The sequence below is a fragment of the Aulonocara stuartgranti genome (genome assembly GCF_965226115.1).
Source record: "Aulonocara stuartgranti genome assembly, chromosome: 23".
NCBI lineage: Eukaryota > Metazoa > Chordata > Actinopteri > Cichliformes > Cichlidae > Aulonocara > Aulonocara stuartgranti.
Window position 1 is genome coordinate 15,540,188 of NC_138958.1, and position 19,913 is coordinate 15,560,100.

General features: G+C 40.5%; 1 protein-coding gene across 3 annotated transcripts in view; it reads left to right on the forward strand.

Moving 5' to 3' along the window:
• LOC309701318 (pre-B-cell leukemia transcription factor 1) overlaps positions 1 to 18,387 on the forward strand; it is a 63,200-nt gene extending 44,813 nt beyond the window's left edge. Inside the window, exons 3-9 of one of the 3 annotated variants that reach the window (XM_082525428.1) lie at positions 1,572 to 1,816; positions 3,842 to 4,032; positions 7,027 to 7,162; positions 8,466 to 8,514; positions 11,343 to 11,455; positions 13,088 to 13,177; positions 15,395 to 18,387. In XM_082525428.1, the coding sequence (XP_082381554.1) occupies positions 1,572 to 1,816; positions 3,842 to 4,032; positions 7,027 to 7,162; positions 8,466 to 8,514; positions 11,343 to 11,455; positions 13,088 to 13,177; positions 15,395 to 15,487 (917 nt within the window). In that variant the 3' untranslated portion in view covers positions 15,488 to 18,387. Of the gene's footprint in view, positions 1 to 1,571; positions 1,817 to 3,841; positions 4,033 to 7,026; positions 7,163 to 8,465; positions 8,626 to 11,342; positions 11,456 to 13,087; positions 13,178 to 15,394 lie in introns of all 3 variants that reach the window. The other 2 variants (XM_082525427.1, XM_082525429.1) reach the window with 2 other exon arrangements.
• Positions 18,388 to 19,913: the final 1,526 nt, after the last annotated feature.

Consider the following 19,913-nt stretch of genomic DNA (forward strand, 5'->3'; position numbering starts at 1 on the left):
GGGCGCAAAGTCACAGAGTCAGGGCTCCTGTTAGGTCCGATAACGGTAACACCAGCTGCCGTCAGAGTGCCTTCGATGTCCACTCTGGGGTCAATTTGAATGCTAGCAGCACAACGCTTCACACAGGAGAAGGGATTTTATATTGAAATGGATGGTTCTCAGATGGAGGAGGAAGAGTCTGAGCCTGTGTTTTCACCTCAGAAAATGGAAGGTGGGGACTTGGATGTCCTAAAGAATGGCAAGGGAGACCTCTAGTGGCAAAGAGGAGTATTTGATCAGATTGTTTACTGACGCTATTAATACTTAAACCATACTGTTTTAGGTGTGAAATCAGCTCACACCTAAAACCCACACAGGCACATACACAGCTGCAACTCTGAATGAGTGCTGTAAAGAATAAATAAAGTCCTGGTGAAAAGTTTAAAATATTGGGGGTGATCAGAGTGACTTTCAGAATATTTCTTAAAAGAATTTCCACTTGCCTCAGTGCAATTTCTACTTGATTTAAATGCAAGATTATAGTCAAATTGTACCCATTTTGATTTTAATTCCCAAAATGATTATAGCATTGTTTTGGAAAAATGAGAAATTATCTCAAACCTACTCGTATATAGAAAAACGTCAAGATATAAGGACAAACAAAGACTATTTAAAAAAGTCTGGGGTCCTTTTTTAACCGTGAATTTGGATTACTCTGTATCAAATGGGAAGAGCAGTTTTCTTTCTGCTTTGTTTGTTTGTTTTTAAATTAATGTTAATATCCATTTAAGGAAGAAAGGTTGACTAAAATAACAGGAAACAAAATATTATTTCAGATGTCGGGTTTTGTCAAAAAAATGTAAAAAATGTAAAAAAAAAAAAAAAAAAAAAGACGACGTAACCCAAGAAAAAATAAACGAATTCCACAACCTAGAAACTGAGAATAGGGAAATATTTGTCAAAACAGTTGTTGCTTATTATTCTGTCAGTATATTAACCAAATAAGGGGACTAATTACTTGAGCTCAAGTGAATCTGGCAGCCAGCTGAGCTGATTAAAAAAGGAAGTGTGGGTGACCAGAAGCCTGATGGGAGAGCTGTGCGATTTTTTGGGGGGGGAAGAGTGGACAAATTGTGGAAAATATCTAAAACATGCAAATCAAAGAAGCTTATGTCTCCAAAAGGAGTGTATCTAATTTGATCATGAGAGCTTCTTTCCATAGATCGTCTTCAGGCCTGTCAAAGTCATTAATTTCTTGGGGTATTTGTGGAAGTAGCTTTGGATGAAAAACTAACGTGAAACCAATTAGGAGGTTGAATTTGAAAGTTGAATAGATAAATGAGAGGAGGCAGCACCATCTTCAAATGGTCCTTTTTTACAGCAGACCCCATGTTTCCTTCAGTGAGGCAGACTTCAGTCTCCCTCAGCCTGTGTGTCGGTCTTTGTTATACTGCACGGCTCACGCTGAGCTGGTGGATGTGTGGGTGCAGCTCAGGGGTGTCAGCTGCACGGTTGACAGCTTGTTACGGTGCATCACACCGCTGCAGGTGCAACCTTTATGACTGACCTCTGGCCCTCTCCTGTCATCGCAGTGCTGAGCATTCGCGGCGCCCAGGAGGAGGAGCCCCCAGACCCCCAGCTCATGCGACTGGACAACATGCTTCTGGCAGAGGGCGTGTCCGGACCGGAGAAAGGCGGAGGTTCTGCGGCAGCGGCGGCTGCAGCGGCCGCCTCTGGAGGGGCAGGGGCCGACAACTCAGCAGAGCACTCTGACTACAGGGCCAAGCTGACCCAGATCAGACAGATCTACCACACAGAGCTGGAGAAGTATGAACAGGTAAGAGCAGACGATGCACCTTAGACCAACACCTGACAGAGTGGGAAAATAGGGCTGTGACGTATAGAGAATTTCTACAGAACCATAACACACTGATTTTTTGAAATAGTGTTTTTAGTGCACGCACACACACACACACACACACACACACACACACACACACGTATGACCAGCTTAATGATGTTAGGGAGTTTCCTGTGCATTTGCTGTGACAGCAGGACACATCAAAAGCAACATCACGATGTGCACTTTAATGCCATTTTAGCTTGTCGTGCATCTCCACGTTTTTGTAGCCTGGCACGCACACCACAGCAGGGCTAGAGGCTCAGGCCTGCAAGCACGGTGGTCTCTAAAGGCATTTTTTATGATACATAACTGCCAGAGCAAAGAGATTCCCAGACAGCGCGGGGAGAAGGATTTCTGCAACAGTTGGAAAAGATGAAAAAGTTCTGCTGAAAACTTTGAAAAAAGGAATGAAGCAGTGATATATGCTGTGCTGCGAAGCCTGAAGCGACTCAAGTTTGAGTCAAGGTTATTGAGCTACAGTTCGATTAATTAAACAATGGCCTTAACTGCCGCTTAAAGCTGCTCTCAGTGTATCCTTAAAAGTCTTTAAATTAAATAAGGTCATAATGAAACATCTTATATGTACTTGTAAGAGCCCTTTAAACTTGAGATGCTGTTTTTATGTGAGACTTGTTCTAATACTTTTTATACTTCGAGTAGCTATTATTTTATGCGGTCCGTATATCTTTCCTCGCGGATTTATGCGTGAACCACAAAAAACAAAGAATGCAATAAGATGTGATGAGCAAGTTTAGGAGATGCACCTGGGATGACTTGGCAGGGGATGAAACTATTTGAAGGCAGCTTGTAAGCTTTGCCTTGTAAGATGGATCTTGATGAGGTTCCAGTTTGATTTTAAAAAGTGTGAAACGTGATAGAAAAATAATGTTTAGTAAGCAATGATTTATTTTATTTGTCAAGTAAAATGACCAAAACTTTTCTTAGTTTCAGATTCTCAAATGTGGCAATTTGCAGGTTTATGTGTGATAGAAAATGGAATATTATGAAGTTCCAAGAGTTTGACGAGAAAAACATGTTTTTTACTACTTTATCACATTTTACTTCAGGGTTTTCCAGCTCTGCACACTTTGAAGATGCAGTCCTTCTACAGAAAGTACAAAATCAGTTCAAAAACTGATTATATATTGCTGAGCTGGTCCATCTTCCTATATCTGCTTTTCCCTCCTGAACTTTAATCCAGATTTTTTACTCCTCGCTGAGGCAGGATCACTCTTAAATCAAGTGGCAACCCTTCGACTGTTTCCTCAGTACACGTCAGTAAGAATTCACTTTAGACTGTGTCTTTACCCCAGAATAGTCCATCATATGCAGCCTCTGTGTGTATTCCAAGTATAGTCTTGAAGGGATGCTTTAAAGGAAGGGGGTGATTTTCTCTCATTGCCTTGATAACCGATGCATTCATGACAATAGCATCCCTTTCAGATGAGGCGAGTAAGACAGATGAACACAGAGATAGACAGACACAGACAAAGCCTGACACGGCGAAATCCAGGGAGAGATCGACAGGAGGAGAGGAAATAAAGAAGAGGCGGCAGTAAGAGGCGCAGAGTCGGAGTGTAATATCGTGGCAGATTCACGGCTGGTGTCACATGGGGGGGTGCGATGAATAAAACGTTGTGGCATGTTCGTCTCTCAGGGTTGGCTATGCTGTAAAAAGTGTGTCTGAGAGGGGAACAGCTGTCATTGGTTCCTCTCAACATACTGCCATCACCATTTCTGTTAAATATGAAATATATCAGTGCTTATATTCCCCCTTGGCTCTGCGAGAAAGCTTGCCCCAGAACTACATTAAGAAAAGCGCACGATTTGTGAATTTTAAATACTCGACTCTGCGTGGCAAATTTGACAAATTGAGGTCTCGTCTGCAGTTTTGTCTGACCTTAAGTGAAGTGTGCTCTTGAACGTAATCCTATGTGTGTGTGTTTATCTTCCCTACAGGCGTGTAACGAGTTCACCACCCATGTGATGAACCTGTTGAGAGAGCAGTCACGCACGCGACCCATTTCGCCCAAAGAGATCGAGCGCATGGTGAGCATCATCCACCGCAAGTTCAGCGCCATCCAGATGCAGCTCAAACAGAGCACCTGCGAGGCCGTGATGATCCTGCGCTCCCGCTTCCTCGATGCCAGGTGTGTGCCTTTGCATACAGGTTCAGGTCGTACACGGCACGCTCTGTGCTGCAAATTACAAAATCCTCTACGTGTGCTCTCCTTCTCTGCCTGATATCCATATGAATGGCTGATGTAGGAGGCCTATCATGCCATAAATGTGGTGTAACACATGCTGTTTACCACACATGCTGGACTGGTTTGCATGACTGGGTGCCATTTGGACTTGTATACCCAGCAACACTGGCCAATGAGAGCTTCGTGCATGATCCAAAACACTAACTGCTTCCTTTTTTTTAATGTAATCGCTTGTTCTCTTTGATGCGTGCTTTGGATTTGCATACATTTCTCTAAGGATAAATCTCACTCACTGTCTGAGTTGGAGGCATAACATTTAAATGAGGCATGCACTGCCTTACAAAGCTCCCTATCTATTCTCTTGCAAATGATTGTGGTGGTGCAGCAGCGAAGGGGAAGGGAGAGGAAGAGCTTTCGCTGGTTGAGAGGCACTGCCATGCTCAGCTCCACTGATTAATCTACTGGCTGCTAGAGCCCATGCTGTGCACATTTACATATTCTCATCCAGGCTTTCGAAGCAGGGGACAGAGATTTTAGCACAAATCTCCTCACCGGTGGATCCACGGAAAGAGATTTTCCAGGGTTCCCCTCCAGCTTATGTAAAGCCCTCTTTAGACGTGGCACACGCAGATATGACCTGATGAGTGCAAGAGATGGAGGGGTCGGTCAACTCATGAGCCACCAGCATGTGATATCTGTCTGCTTCAAGGTGTGGTGTTGGCAGGATATCGCTGGATTCATTTTCATATTCAAAGCATGACAGAATGCGTGTTAGCATTTCCTGCTGAGGTTTTACATGGGTGTAAACACACACACACACAAAACAGCAACATACAATAAAGTTGCAATAAAATTCAGTTAAAGCTGTTAAAAATACAGGTGAGCTTTAAAAAGCTATTTCAGTGAAGCTGCATCTCAACAACGTAACCACGCAAACCTTTCATGAGCGATCGAAAAAGTGATCAAAAGCTTATAAAGAGAGAGAATGCAGAGTTATGACTGATAAAGTCAGCAGTTTGAAAAAAATTTGTAACCCAAGTTTCACTGTTGACACCAGAGCACGTTTTTGACACATTATTTAAAACTGCTCTAAAATTGAAGCGTGGACCTCCGTTTTTTTAACTGTGAACGATGTCAAACGTGGCCATCGAGAGCATTACTACTGAACTGTACACTTCCTCTAAGCGTTTGGGAACATTGTAACATATTTCAGTTTGTAGTTTTAGTTTTGTCACCTGCAAATTCTTTATTTAGTTATTATTCTCACTAACTTTATAGCTGTTTTAAAAAAAACTATTGATCAACCCACTGTACATTACTATACTGCAGATATATCCTTTATCCTTGAAAACAGTGACGTATTTAATAGTTAATTCCTCCTAGATAAGGTGTAATTAATAAAATAAATGCTAGAGCTGTTCCATATTTGCTGGTGTAATGCAGTCAGAATATCAGATTTTCACCACAATGAAATTTGAAATTATATTATCAAACATAGAGATTACTCAAATTACTATTCAGCGTATTTTATCTCTTTTTTGTGAGTATGAATGCAAAAAAGACATGTGCAAATGCACAATTATTTATGATACGTTTAATTGACATCCCAGTGATAATTCTTGAGTTAAATGTTATGTTAATGAATGGGTTTAGGTTTAAACTGCACACTTTAAAACTGTAAAATAAGATTTCCATTGTTGTCCTTTAATTATACATATATATTTAAAAGGGGAAAAAAACACTTAACTTAAAAAATTCTGTCTAATCACAGAGCAAGTACACAAATCCAGAGCAGTCATAGTCAGTATATTCCCAAAACAGTGTTACGGTTTAAAGCGGAGCCCTACCCTGGCTGGTTTTAACGTCTGTATGTCTGAATATTCAAAAGGCAAACACTGCTATTAAACCTTTTAAAAAATGGAGACTGTGATTTCTTCTTTATCTCCCCACAATTAATAGTAGATATTGACTTAATTATTATGACCCAGTTATGTGCTTTTATTGCCAGCCCTAATGCTTTCTTCAGATGCTCATAAACAGAGCTGTAGTGCAGCAATTCTGGGCCTAATTGTTCTCTTGAGTCCTGACAAAGTGTCTCAGTGCAAAGCTGCAGCTAAATTGAAAGTTTCTGGTGCAGCAGAGGTTTTCACAAAGGGGGGTAATGTACATCCAAATCAAGGCTAGATAAACCCGCAGAGACCGTGCTGGTGTCAAGCCAACATCACGGATGCTCGGCTTATAACTGATGACCGGCTTGAGTTGGTATCGGCGTGCTGAAAACCACTTCCTCCATATTAAAGCAACCACAATATTTAATAGGGTGAACTTGCAGAAATGTCATGTTTAAAAGTGAATCCAAGATTTCGGATAAGGTTACATTTGTAGTTGTTGTGCAGTTTATTTTAGATTTTTCCTCAGTTTTGGAGATGGCCGCTGTAGAAATGACTGCCGTCTTATGAATACATTGGAACTAAATGACACTTGCATTGTGGTGCGTAAGTGCCAAGAATACATTTTAAAACTCAGCAGCGATGCATCTTTCCAAAGTCATGACCTGATTACAGTAAGAATGCACAAACTTTGTCATGAGCTATTTTATGGAGGAACAATTTTCTTTCTGTCAAACTACAGACAATGAGGGCGAGGCTGGCTAACTAAAGAAAAAAGACACGTCCATCCATCTTTTACAATTTCCCCGATTGTCTCGTCCCATTATATTTAAGAGAAAGCAAACATCTCTGCAGTGGAAAAGTCCCAAACTGTTACCTTGTGGATAAAGGCTGGAGGAGAAATAAGCAAATTTGATTTTGAGATCAGAGCGCTTATGACTTCTCTCTGTAATGATAGTTCCCCAGCGTTTCTTACCAGTTCCATGTTGTTATCGTTGCTCTAAACTTAATTTTATCCCCGTTTGAACCTTCACTGTTCTCTTTGCAGACGAAAAAGACGAAACTTCAACAAGCAGGCGACAGAGATCCTGAATGAATATTTCTACTCGCACCTCAGTAACCCCTACCCCAGCGAGGAGGCTAAAGAAGAGCTGGCAAAGAAGTGCGCCATCACAGTGGCCCAGGTACACCGCAGATCACCGCCACCTCACAGCACCTGTAGGAACACTGCCGTACACAGAGTAGCAGGACAAAGACGAGTTTTAATATGAAGCTGGCGCAGAGCGTCTTGGCAAGTAACCTAATAATATGTTTTGTGACTGTCATGAGTACAGACAGCGTCTCTAATCTTTTAGCAGTGCCTTTCATTGAGACAACAAAGGACTTAAAGTATAAATACGCCTTGTCATGAGTCTGTAATCTTGTAAATCAAACCAGACAAAGCTATTTTTGACCAGTGACACAGTGTTCCTATTGAAGTAATGCAAGCTAAGCACAACTCAGCTGTCATAGTTCTTATTGATCTAATCTTATAGTGGATCACATGCACCACTTGCAACATAAATTCTAAATACAGTCCAAGTACTTTTACAAAGTGTGACACAAATGGTGAGAAATCCAGCATACTTTGTGCACGTATTTTTTGGGGGGTAAACGAAGTGAAAATAAAATAGACTGAAGTTTCTAATCGAACATCTTCGAGAAAGCAACTAATTGATTAATCAGCAGCTGCTTTCAGCTTGTGAAATTCAGCGCTGGGATCATTTGAGGCATTTGATGATTAAATCTAACGGTAACTTAACCAACATCTGTGTCATGGCGAGTGCGAAGACTAAAACATCTTTGCATTCCAGCACTCAGGTTGTTTCACTCCTGTGAGAGTTGATAATACGGAAAGCAATGACAACACCAAGGTAAACAGCAGTTTGTGTTTTGAATCCATCATTTGGGAATGGATTGTTTTCTCAATTGGTTTCATTAATTTCTAAGGAATGATTGGAGGGTGCAGCTGGGCCTGATTGTGGAAGCAGCTCGGTAGCCGAATGATTTGTAGAGTTTCCGTTTCTTGGCCATAATAAAGGAGAATGTTTACCTACTCTGTGCATTGGAAACTTTGCAGGATTGATTTGGTTTTCATTTTAATGTTGTTTATCATTAGCGCTGGGATTACCCCCCCGGCTTCATCTGGGAGTCCATTAGCCGTAATGGGTGTTAGCGGATGTTGACTGATTGGTGCTTGCGTGAGTTCTGATGATAGCTGCAGTCATGGTGACATAATGAGACTGTTATTGGCAATCATTCCATTCTGGCACTAATGCAGATTCACAGCACCAGTCTGTGAAGCCCATACCTCTGACAGAGGCTCTCTGCAGTGTTTTGCATGCCATTAAGGCCATGCAAGCTAAACACTGCCATGGTTTTTCTGAGAGCCTCTGTGTGGTAATATGTCGTGACAATTAAACTATATTCTTTTGTTTGTCTGCTCAGGTTTCCAACTGGTTCGGGAATAAAAGAATCAGATACAAGAAAAACATTGGTAAGTTCCAAGAAGAAGCCAACATGTACGCTGCGAGAACTGCCGTGAATGCGGCTAATGCATCCTCACATGGAAGCCAAGCAAATTCACCCTCAACTCCAAACTCTGCAGGTGAGACAGGAAGTCCCTGGCTCTGCTCAGCTATTAGATATGTGCCTCCTCTGTGTACTACAACTTAGTCAATTTTAGAGTTTTTTCATTGCTGATGCTGGTAATTTGTAAAGGAGCAAAAAGTAGATCTGTCAGGCAAACTCAGTTATACACAGAACATGCCTAAAACCTGACAAAGCACCATCGTTACTGCTGAACAAATTAAACATTTCCCCTTCACGACTCTAATTACCCCCCCTAGTACTAAAATATGTCCGATTAGACGACCTGAACCCCGTGCCAAGTCTCCATAATCTCACTGTCCTCTTGTCTGGGTCTCAATTAATCCTGTTCTTCATGTATGCTTATTAAACTCTGTATTTATCACGGTCTCTGCTGACACTCTAAGGATAAGTCTGGTAGTATTCTACATTTTTCTTATTTTTGGTGAATAACAGTGGAAAAAAGACTAACAGTGAATTGACCCCACTTACTTTTCTTGTTGAGCCACATTAGTGTACAGAGATGATTAACTCTGACGTCTCATCACGATTACCTAATCCTAGGCAATCAAAAAATGTACTTCATATTTTTTTACAACTGTTACCAAGTGCTGCCAATCAGAGGAAAAAAACGTATCATTCCAACCGAAATACATCAAAACTATTCAGGTTTTCCAGAAAAGTCTATTTCTGCCTTATCCGGTATATAGAATTAGGGTTAACGTTGCCACCTTCTATCAAACCATCACATCTACATTCCTTTTTTTACCTTTCATACACACATTGTAGTTTGTTTGGGGTTTTTTTAATATACCACCTATACCATGTTCATATGAAAAATACCTGCAACATAAATTTCAATTCACACTTGCTTAAATTGCCTAAAATATATAGAAAAATGTTAAAGTTGCCTCTTTCATTAGTAGAATGAAGGATTCAAGTCTTACAGGACATTAATATTTAATCAATTTTTTTCTTTTTTTTTTTTGCTAAATGTGTAAATAGCCACAGGTGAAATAAAGCTTTTAAAATTAAATACACTACGTGTTTTAATTAGTTGCCTTTATTAAAAACTGCAATGCCCTGCTGTTATGAGATATTACTTATTTTTAGTTAAGAATGAAAGTTAATTTATGTAATCAATTTTTATAGCAATTTTTGTAGTGGATATTAATTTGACCTAGGAACACTTAACAAAAACATTGTTTGGTTTTTACCAAATAACAACGTTAAGATTGAAAACAGAGCGTTAGTTTGCTTTAATGTCTAGCAGTCGTAATTCTGCATTTTAAGCCACAACATTAAAGCTCAGCTCGCATGTTTAGATCGATATATAGAGCTTTAGCCTGAATAGTGAAGATGATCTTCAGGCCAGGAGAAATATAATTTATATAATCATAGTGTAGTGGTTTACACATGTGCCTGACATGTAAAAGATCCCATTCAAGACTGCGACAAGACAAATACCCAAAAGTTCTGTGTCAGGAAAGGCAGCTGATTTAAAAATCTTTGCCAAATCCCTCTTTAGCAGAAGTAGTTCTTAATTCAGCATTAACGTTGAACAGATAAATGGCAAATGAAATGGAAATAAGAGAAAAAATATAAAAACCTGTTGACTGCTGTTCCCGGTAGTTTAACTACACTCCTGCATGTGGAATCCAGGTAGCCCTAGGCCTCAAACTGACCAGCTTCAGAGTTCAGCAGTAATCCAGTAACATCAAAAGATGTGCAACCCCTAGGTCTGAGGGTGGATCGAAAGGACCACCTGCCTGTGCCTAAATTACCTAAATATCACTCGCAGACTTGACACACATTTAATGGGACTGGCGTGGCAGCCATCTTGGAACCTTGAAATCTTATTAGCCTCTATTCCCCTTGTTATGGCTCCCTCTGGTGATGGATAATCCTCCTAGTACCACACTAAGACTCTGATATGTTGCCATGTTTACTTTGTGATGATTCCCAGGCTGTTTTCTGTCACCGTGACCCCCCCTAGCCACACGTTTATTGTAGTAACAGCTCCCCCTCATCTTAATCAGTCAAAATAAAAAACATCTCTCCCCATACTTTTTGCATAAGCGTTATATCATTCTTCTTCTGTGGTATTTTCTCCAGAGGCAGACAAACCCTCTGCCTCCTGTTGACACCAGCACATCCATGCTCACTGTACATGTGTGGTCATATATTAATGCTTTACAGGTGTGCTTATACACTTTATGTATTGCATAAAGTAGTAAAAATTTGAAAGAATGCCAGACTTATCTTTTTCTACAGTCCAGTGTTGTTGGGAAATGTTTATCATTTGCTGTCTTCCTTTGATGAAATATCAGACTTAAGAAGAAGAATGGCTTTTTCGGGCTTCTTAAAATGTCTTTTAAATGTTGTATTCTCCAAAAAAACACAACAACAAGTCACCATCACTAAAGATAGTTTTGTCTTTCAATGAAAGCAGTCCAGGCTACTTGGATGAGACAGCAATTGAGTGCATTTCTTATTAATCTGGGCTCCTTTCTTAATTCTTTTTTGCTAATATGTAAACAGATTACCTGGTAAAACATATACCTGATACACTACTTCTCGGTCCTCACTTCACCCCCCCTGGTCTAACAGCCTGCACGGCTGCTAGCTAACCCTCTGCATGCTGCTCCTCCAGGCTGCTTCCTGAACGGGCTGACTTGCTCCTCTTTGCTTGCTCTCTGTCTCTCTGTGATTCGACTGCTCCCTCTCTCCTTTCAGGTTCTGGTGGCTCTTTTAACATGTCAAACTCGGGGGACTTGTTCATGAGCGTGCAGTCTCTCAATGGGGACTCGTACCAGGGGGCTCAGGTGGGAGCCAACGTGCAGTCGCAGGTAGGGCCCCAAAGCAGAACAGAAGGTGATACAGGGGCGGATCGAGTACTGATCTTTGTAACGCCAGACTCGTCATGCACAGGTTTTAGATGAATTAACTAGTAACTAGGGTAATTTCACCCTCGTAGTATCAGGAAGCATCTGATAATGCTTAAATTAATTTATATTAGCTTAAAAGAACTGCAGAAATATGACAGTGCATCTACAGCCAAACCAGCCAATTCCAAGGAAGCTAGCAAGATGGACTGCATTGATTCAACCTCAAAAAGCCACGCCCACTGGAGGGGAAACGATTCAGTTGATGCTACACTTTTGTGTTTTAGCATTCAGTATTTAATTAGCAGTTACAAAGCTAAGGTTAGATATCTTTTAGTCAACTAAGTTTATCACCAGCTATGCTTTCTGAGTCATCCACATTCCACTATAATGGAAGTTATGCAACTGTTATTCTCATTTCAAACTCCATTTTTTGTTATTCTTAGAATAGCTTTGCATGAACCACAACATCATCATCTGTATTTACTTTATACTAGGAGTTGTGCAGCCTTTTAGTTCAAGCTTTGTCTGAAACAATTCAGTTTAGCTCCCTCCCTTGCAATTTCCTCCTGATTGGCCACTTTTATAAATAGGTCTGAACAGCAGTGGGTGGAGCCTCTGTGTTCACGTTATGATCATATTAAGAGTATCCCCTCTCAGTGAGAACATCCCGAGCCAAGACAAGAAAAGCATCTGAAATGTTTGCCATATTTAATACAAGCAGAAAGTAAGGAAATGCATAACAAGTAGCTTTTAACTTACAGAAATATAGGTGTAAAACTGACATTTTGATATTTGACTTATTAACAACAAATAATGACTCTCATTAATAATAATTAAGCACAGTCCTGCCTGAAATAGTCAAACTGATGTGGGTTATACCTGTTGGTACTGTTTTCCATCACCCTGGTGCTTTCGGGAATTTTTTTTATTTATTTTTTTCTTCTAACAGATGAAACTCACATGGAGGCTTCTAATAACTTGTTTCCCCTCTGATGTGGGCGGGACTTAATTGCCCTCTACCTCTGTGCACTTACTTGTACTCATACACTACTTGTTAACAAAATAAGATTCAGACCCTTTTTCTATAGTGGGACTTGGATAGCATTTGTGGGACTAATAGGGGACCTTTTATTTGTCATGTTTTAATGATTTCTGCTTTGACTGGCACATGCTGTTAATGACGAATCTTCTTAATCTAAATATTGTTAATCTTGCTGGCATAAGAGCATGTGTTCAACTTATTTTCTAATAAACTTCCTTTTTACCCTTGTCATGCACACCCCCTCCAAAAGAAAACACCCAGCTGCTTACTTTTACCTTGATGGAAAAGAGTCATTAATACCCCAGTCTCAAGGGCAGAAGATTTGTCATCCTGTATTCATCCTACAAACAGTTTGATTTCAGCTGGCAAAAACCAAACATCTCTTTATCCTGAATTCCCTTTTTGTTTTGGACTTTGTTGTCTCCAAGGACATACTTGCAGCAGTGTACTCTTGTTGTCTCTCTTGTTGTCTTGTCATCTCTCTCTTTTCTCTTGTGCTTCTCTTGTGTTGACTCTGACCTTGCTTTGTCTGCTCTTTCTGAATGTTTCAGGTGGATACCCTTCGCCATGTTATCAGTCAGACAGGCGGATACAGTGAAGGACTCACAGCCAACCAGATGTACAGTCCGCAGGGCATCAATGTAAGCTTTCCTTTTTTCCCCCTTTGTTTTTCCTTTCTCTCCCTACCAATTATTTCAAAGCCATAGGGCTCAGAATGCCACTTAGTAGGACTTGTCTCCACTCCATGGTCACCTAGTTGATTGCTTCTCTAGCACTCGTGCCACAGGCAGCACGGTACCCACCGTACGCAGGCGTGGTGCTGGCCACACACATGCAGAGCCGCCTTCTGAGCCTGTCATGTTCAATCAGGCCTGGAGTAGCACCTGCAGCCACGTATGGTCAGCCGTGAGAGAGCCGCACAAACAGGTGACACCTCTTTGCTCTGGACTTCAGCTCCCTCTGACCACCTGACCCGTGATTAGCAGCCCCAAGGCCAGAAGTTCCCATTAATGCCCCACAGGAGACATCAGCACCGTCCCGCTAAAAATAAAACCTCACGCTCCTGGAAACGACTCCTCATGTGCCATAGGGGTTTGTCCCCGACGTGTTTGTCTTATTTTTCTGCAGAGTTCGGGTTTAGATGTGGGGGTATGAGGGGTGGGGTGGGGGTTGCTAGCTGGCGGCGGCAAACAGTAGGGAAATTCACAGCGACAAGCCGTGTCGTAAAGGGGAAAATCGATAAGACAGACACAAGGAGAGCAGAGTGTGGACTTGGGACAGCAATCCAAGCGCATTGCTCAGATCATGTTCCTGCCACACTAATGGCCCTGACAGCGAGCCGCGCTGAGGACGAGGACGGTCACAGCCGCGGCTGGGTTCCTCCGCTGTCGTCGTCGTGCCTCACTGGCCATATGATAATCAGATGAAATGTCTCCCGTATAAAAACATGTATGTGTATTCAAATAGGCTTCCTGGCTGCTCCGAGCGCATCCCACAGCTAGCTGTGCTAACCCTGAGAGGACGCTAACGTATTCAGGCCCTGTTCTTTCTCAGTCCTTTGACCTCACAGATACGGTTCTCCTTGGACGCCTGCTTGCTCTACCACATCTTACACTGCCACAGTATGCTGTGTTATTCACTTTTATACCCTGTAAAGAAGCTCTGCAATGCATAATGTAGGAGCAGGATATCTGTCTGGCAGCCTGTTTGCCTGTGATTTATGTTGCTAAGGCTGGTAAATTAGGAATCTCTGCTCTTCACTTGCCTGTTTTTTCTCCAATCCATGCACGACAGTTTAGTTTGATATAATGTTTTAGCAGATAATAGTAAGTTATGACAAAGCTGTCTTTTGTAGAAAACTAGATTTTTTCCACTGAGGTATCTCAACCTCTTTTGGCCTTTATTTTGCAGAATTCAGGGCATAGAAGCACTTTTGTTGTAATGTACAATTTACAAAATACATCATAAGTGGTTTTTGGTTTGTCTTTGCATAAAAGTTATATATATATACATATATATATATATCGAAAATGGCAACGCTTTTATAACTTCATTGTTAATTAAATGCAGGAACGACCTGTATCCCGAAAAAAACAAACAGTTTTAGAGACTTGTCAAGACAGACTTTAGTGAATCTTGTGTCTAATACAAAAAAGCCTGCTGGATAATGACTGCTGCGGGTGATTACATTATACAATCTGACCCCTCCACTTTTGATTACACATTACAAGCTGTGAAATGAAAGGCTGTCGAGGACCATTTCCAATTTTTCTGATGGTTTTAAATTCGCTATTAACACCCTAAATGCTCTTTAACAGGCCTGTCTCTGGCGGTGAAAAGGACCTCCAGAGTTCTTATTGTATGTTAATTCCTACTGTCAGCATCGTAATTAGTGCATGTTTTGTTTCAGACGCCCTTCCATACAATTTACATATATTCATATTGTTTAAAATGACAGCAGCAGGAATTTATTTCAAGACGAAATCTTGCACAAGTTGACTTTTCCTCTCTTTATTGTTGTCATTGCTTAAATGAGTGAGTGTGCAGTGTATGATGGGGTAATTCTGTTTCTGCTCAGCTGGAAACACGGCAGTATTTTTTTTTATGTCAGTCTTATTCTGAATTATTAGCTGTAATGTGAGCTGTGTTAGCTTTTCCGCCAATCCAGGAGGCAGTTTGACTTAAGGCTGTGTTTGACTGCGTAGTTCAAAGTATCCCAGCGTTGGTGCACTATCTTGCCCTCAGGACTTCTATTCGTTTTTTTATCTCAGTGTGTTTGAGCTGCATCGAGTAATGAACAGAAGAGCAACTCACTCACGCCCCACTTCTGGTTCTCTCTGATTCTTTTCCCCTCCCAGGCAAACGGCGGCTGGCAAGATGCTCCAACCCCCTCATCAGTGACATCACCTACAGAAGGACCTGGAAGCGTTCACTCCGATACCTCCAACTGATCCTCCACCCACCTGCTTCCTCTTGATTCCCACTTTCCTCGATCCACCACAACTCTCCCTTCCAAAACTTATACCCTGACCCCCTTTTTTTGGGACTGGATGGGAAACGGCGCGGCACAGTCGGGGTCTGGAGATGACGTTTTCACCATTACGGATAAAACTGTTCACTTTTCCTATCTGGACCACCGCGGCACCATTAGCAGCCTGCGTAGGGGACTCATATTCACACCACACAGTTTGTACAGTTTCCACTTGATGTCCATGTTGCCTCTTTGTATTTCTCTTTACAGTATATATTCACACAGTAGGCTCACAGCAGCGTATTGGCCCACATCTTGTAAATTGAGATGCTTTCACACTACCTCTATTCGAAATAATAACATAGCAAACAAAATTTAAACGGCTTCGGTTTTACAAAGTTTCGTATTTTTACAAATTTATCACACACCACATCGAGCCCTATCGTTACACGTCTGTTTTCAATACCAGATTACTTTTCTTTTTTTTACCTATGGTGCCAAAGTTCAGCTCTGGAGGTGAATTTTGAAAACATTGTTGTCTCATGTCCTTAAATTTCTCATGCCATACATTGTGACATTATTATTATTATTATTATGTTAGTCCATTTATATTAGTAAGCTGATATCCAAGTATTCAGCCTCGGTTTGTATTGTTTGTATTCAGAACTTCTACAGCAGACACTGACATTTAAGACCTTTTATTGCTTTGTGCCATAGTAGCTACGTTTCAGCTAACACGCGGTACAACAGTGCAGAGACTTTACAATCTTAAAGCGAGAAATTAAGGAATTGAGCTCAAAGACGTATATATTAAAGCACAATAACATCTACTGATTAAAGTCAAAGGGGAGCATTTGTAAATGTGAAAAAAAAAGAAAAACTGTTTAAATCTAACAGTGAGACAAACGGATCCAAATACTGCTGGTAACCAAACAGTAATTCAGTTTTTAAGGTATCATGTCATCAGGATTGAACACATCGCATGTCCTTTCTCATTCATGTATGGAATCACATTTGTGCCAAAAGTCCGAGCACGAGACGAATCATTTTGAGAACAGAAGATTTTTGGTTTTGCTCAACTTATTCTTTTCCAATAAATAAATTGGAAAAGTCAATAAAAATGTGCAAAATTTGATAAAAATAAATAATCGTTTCCTATTAAAGTTTGTAAAACTGGAACATGCTAAAAAATGTAATAGATATGTCTCTGCAATATTCTTTTTTTTTTTTCTGTTCAAAATGTCTCACTGAATCCTCAGGATTTAGTCACAAATCTAATCGGCATGTGTTCATCTTGATCTGCCTGACCTGTTTTGTAACCTCTGATAACATCAGAGAGAACGTCTGACGTTAGAAAGTAATTATATTCTCACTTATTCACTTTTTTCTTTGTTTAAAATGACACTACACTCATGAACATGATGCCAATCTGAAATGTGAAATTAAATTTGTGACCTTTGTCGTATGTACAGTACAATGTATACATGATTACAATAGTCCTCATGAGCATTTACATACTTTGATACCAAAAAAAGGCAGAATTTTATCCTCCTCATTGGGATCAGCTTTATCGAGGGTTTTCTTTTTCCTGTTTTTGAATGGTTTTAGTATCTGCAGTGCTAGTGAGCATCTCATTATGCTCCAGTACTCTGTATCCAAAGCCAGAAAAATGCACTTGGAATACAGTAGTGTTTATATAAATTCAAATGAAAACAAATACCCTGATGGCACACAAATCCAGAAGATGTTTGGATATATTTTTATGTGTCTCCATTTTGCAAATAAGTCATCTTTTTTGTTTCACTTGATATTCTTTTGACTGTTTTTCTTTTTATGCTACCATTATGTGTGAATTGCCCAAGAATGCTCTATATACAGTATGTAGATATGCGCCTTTACTCTTTTTTTGCATCTTTGAATTTGGACAGTAGCTATTTTAACGCAGCCTCTTTGAGTTCCTGTTGGATTTACGGTGAAATCCTTCTTATTCTTTTGTACTCATGTCACATGTTACAACCCTGCGTCCAAAATGGCTACTGTCCCATTAAAGGTGACGTGAAAAGTTAGCGTTAACATTGCCCTCTCTTTGGCTTTTATTTTAGCTGAACTGAACCCTGAGAGAAAATTCAGTCCCGAGATCCCAAACAGCCTGAAAACCACAGGTATTTTTTTAACAGTATTTATTACACACGTATGAAATCATGGATGTCTCAGAGCTTGGGCGTTGAGATCTACGACGGCGTGATGGCAACAGACAAACTCATTTGAATGACTCAGAGCGGCTCCCCTCTCGACTCACCTGCTCAGTATTACAGCCGAGGGGGCGAGCATCATTGAAATGATGCACAGAACCTGCCTCAGTCGTGTCTTTGGAAGTCATTGGAGTGAACTGACAGCGGCGGCCATGCAAGGCAAACACGAGGATTGTTTTTGCACCCCTCAAAAAAAGGCTTAACTCTACTTTTCACATTGCCTGTCAAATATTATCGAAGCTTCATGTAATGATGCTTTTTAGTTTTTGAATATAAAAGGAAAAGAGACATGAAAAGAAAGATGACCAATTTGTAAAACATGAAATGTTTTATTTGTTGCATGTCTTTTTGTTCTTCAATAAAATAACGTACTGCAGTGTTTTGAATGTTAACTTCTTTTTTATAAGGATTTCAGAGTGAAATCGTGGAGCCTTTTTCTTGACAGGTTTTAACTTTTAAGATCTCTGCGTATGTAAAAAGGTATCAAATGGAAAACTATTGTCTTTTTAATTCCGATTCAAAACTTGTTTTCTGTGGAGAAAAATAGCTGAAAGGTGTAGGTTTTATGGTCTCTTAATTTGTACTGGCAATGCGTATCCCAAATAAATAGTTTCTTTTGTTGCATAAACGGAGGTTTTGTCATTTTTCTGGTGAAGTTTTGTTTGCTCTTTGTGCTTTTCTCCACCACAAACTTGAGCGTGGTGTTTCCAGCAGACTTTTGTAACAGGGTCAGGGTCAGAAGTCACTGTAGGATACAAGTTAACACATTGTAGACTTGTCAGTCCAACACCTCTGGATAGCATTGCACGTCTCACTTCCAACTAGGCTGTGGCATGGAGGCATTTTATCACCACTAACATAGCACCGGAGCTTGGCCTGAGCTGCCGAGGGTGTGAAGGGGACATTTTCACAGTTTTCACAGAGAGTGAAAGCTGTGTGCTCCCGGCAGACAGACACCTCCTCTATCCCCCACCACCCTTCCCCACACCCAGCGCTCCCTCTGAGGCATGGTTAATGTGCGTTCCCTGAAAGAGGCGGAATCCACACTTATCTCTCTCTTCCAGATAAACCAGACAGGATGTCTGATTCTGCTTCTTCAATTCATCCCTCCTCTGGAAAAAAAAAATAAAAAGAAGGAAGGGGCTGAAACATGAACTTGTGGATTAGGAAGAGGTTCCCAGGAGCATCCAAAATCAGGGAGCGTGACAGAGACTGTGGGAGTGACATATGCAAACATGATCAAGTGTAATTACATGGAGAGGCCTCCTTATTTCTATCAAAGGGTTTCTTTTAGCCAGTGTTTCAGGAATGAAAGGCAAAAAGTGCTGGACGTGTAGCTTTAATTTATTCATGTTCTCCTGCAAACCAAAAAAGGCATTGTGAGACTGATTCAGTCATTACATGGTGAAAAGGTGTAAATCCCATTCTGAGTAAAATCGCTGTGCATTCTTTTGAATGTCTGAGTCCTTTAACAAAAAAAAGGCTGTAAAACATGCTGTACCGTGACAAATGCACTGCAGGTTTTTATGAAGACTACACTGATCATTGTTCATTTTACATCATGAAAGTATAAATCCAATCAGCAACAGAATCTGGACCACCTTAACTCTTTTAACCTTACCTTGGGAAGGGATTTAGATTAAGAGCAATTAAAGAACATTACCCCCTTTCTTTCTTAAAAACTTAAATTGAACTGGTTTAAATCCTTTTCAAAACTAATAAGAATCCATTGGCAGGTATTATTATTAGGTTAATAAGGGCATACCATTCACAGTAAGCATTTAGTTGGTGATTCGCAAGTTAAAATCTTTGCTGTCCTGGTTAAAACTCATTAATAAGCAACGGTTTTTAATGTATATGATACCTATTATATATTAAGTTTGTGAGGAAACATTTTCCTACCTTTTCTCATTTCACCAACATAAAAACAAAAGGCACAGAGAAAGAAAATCAAAGTTCCCGTTTCATTTTGCTGCTCCTGGTATTGTACCTGCTAGTTCATGTGCTGTCAGTTTTGTTTAATGACAATGCACAACAGAGCCACTGGCAACATATCTACACTGCCCCCTGGTGGCTAGGTGCTGTAGAGATCATAAACCCCGCGCCGCCTGTAAAATAAGTAGTTGTTAACGTGTCTGTTGAGCTATGTTCCTT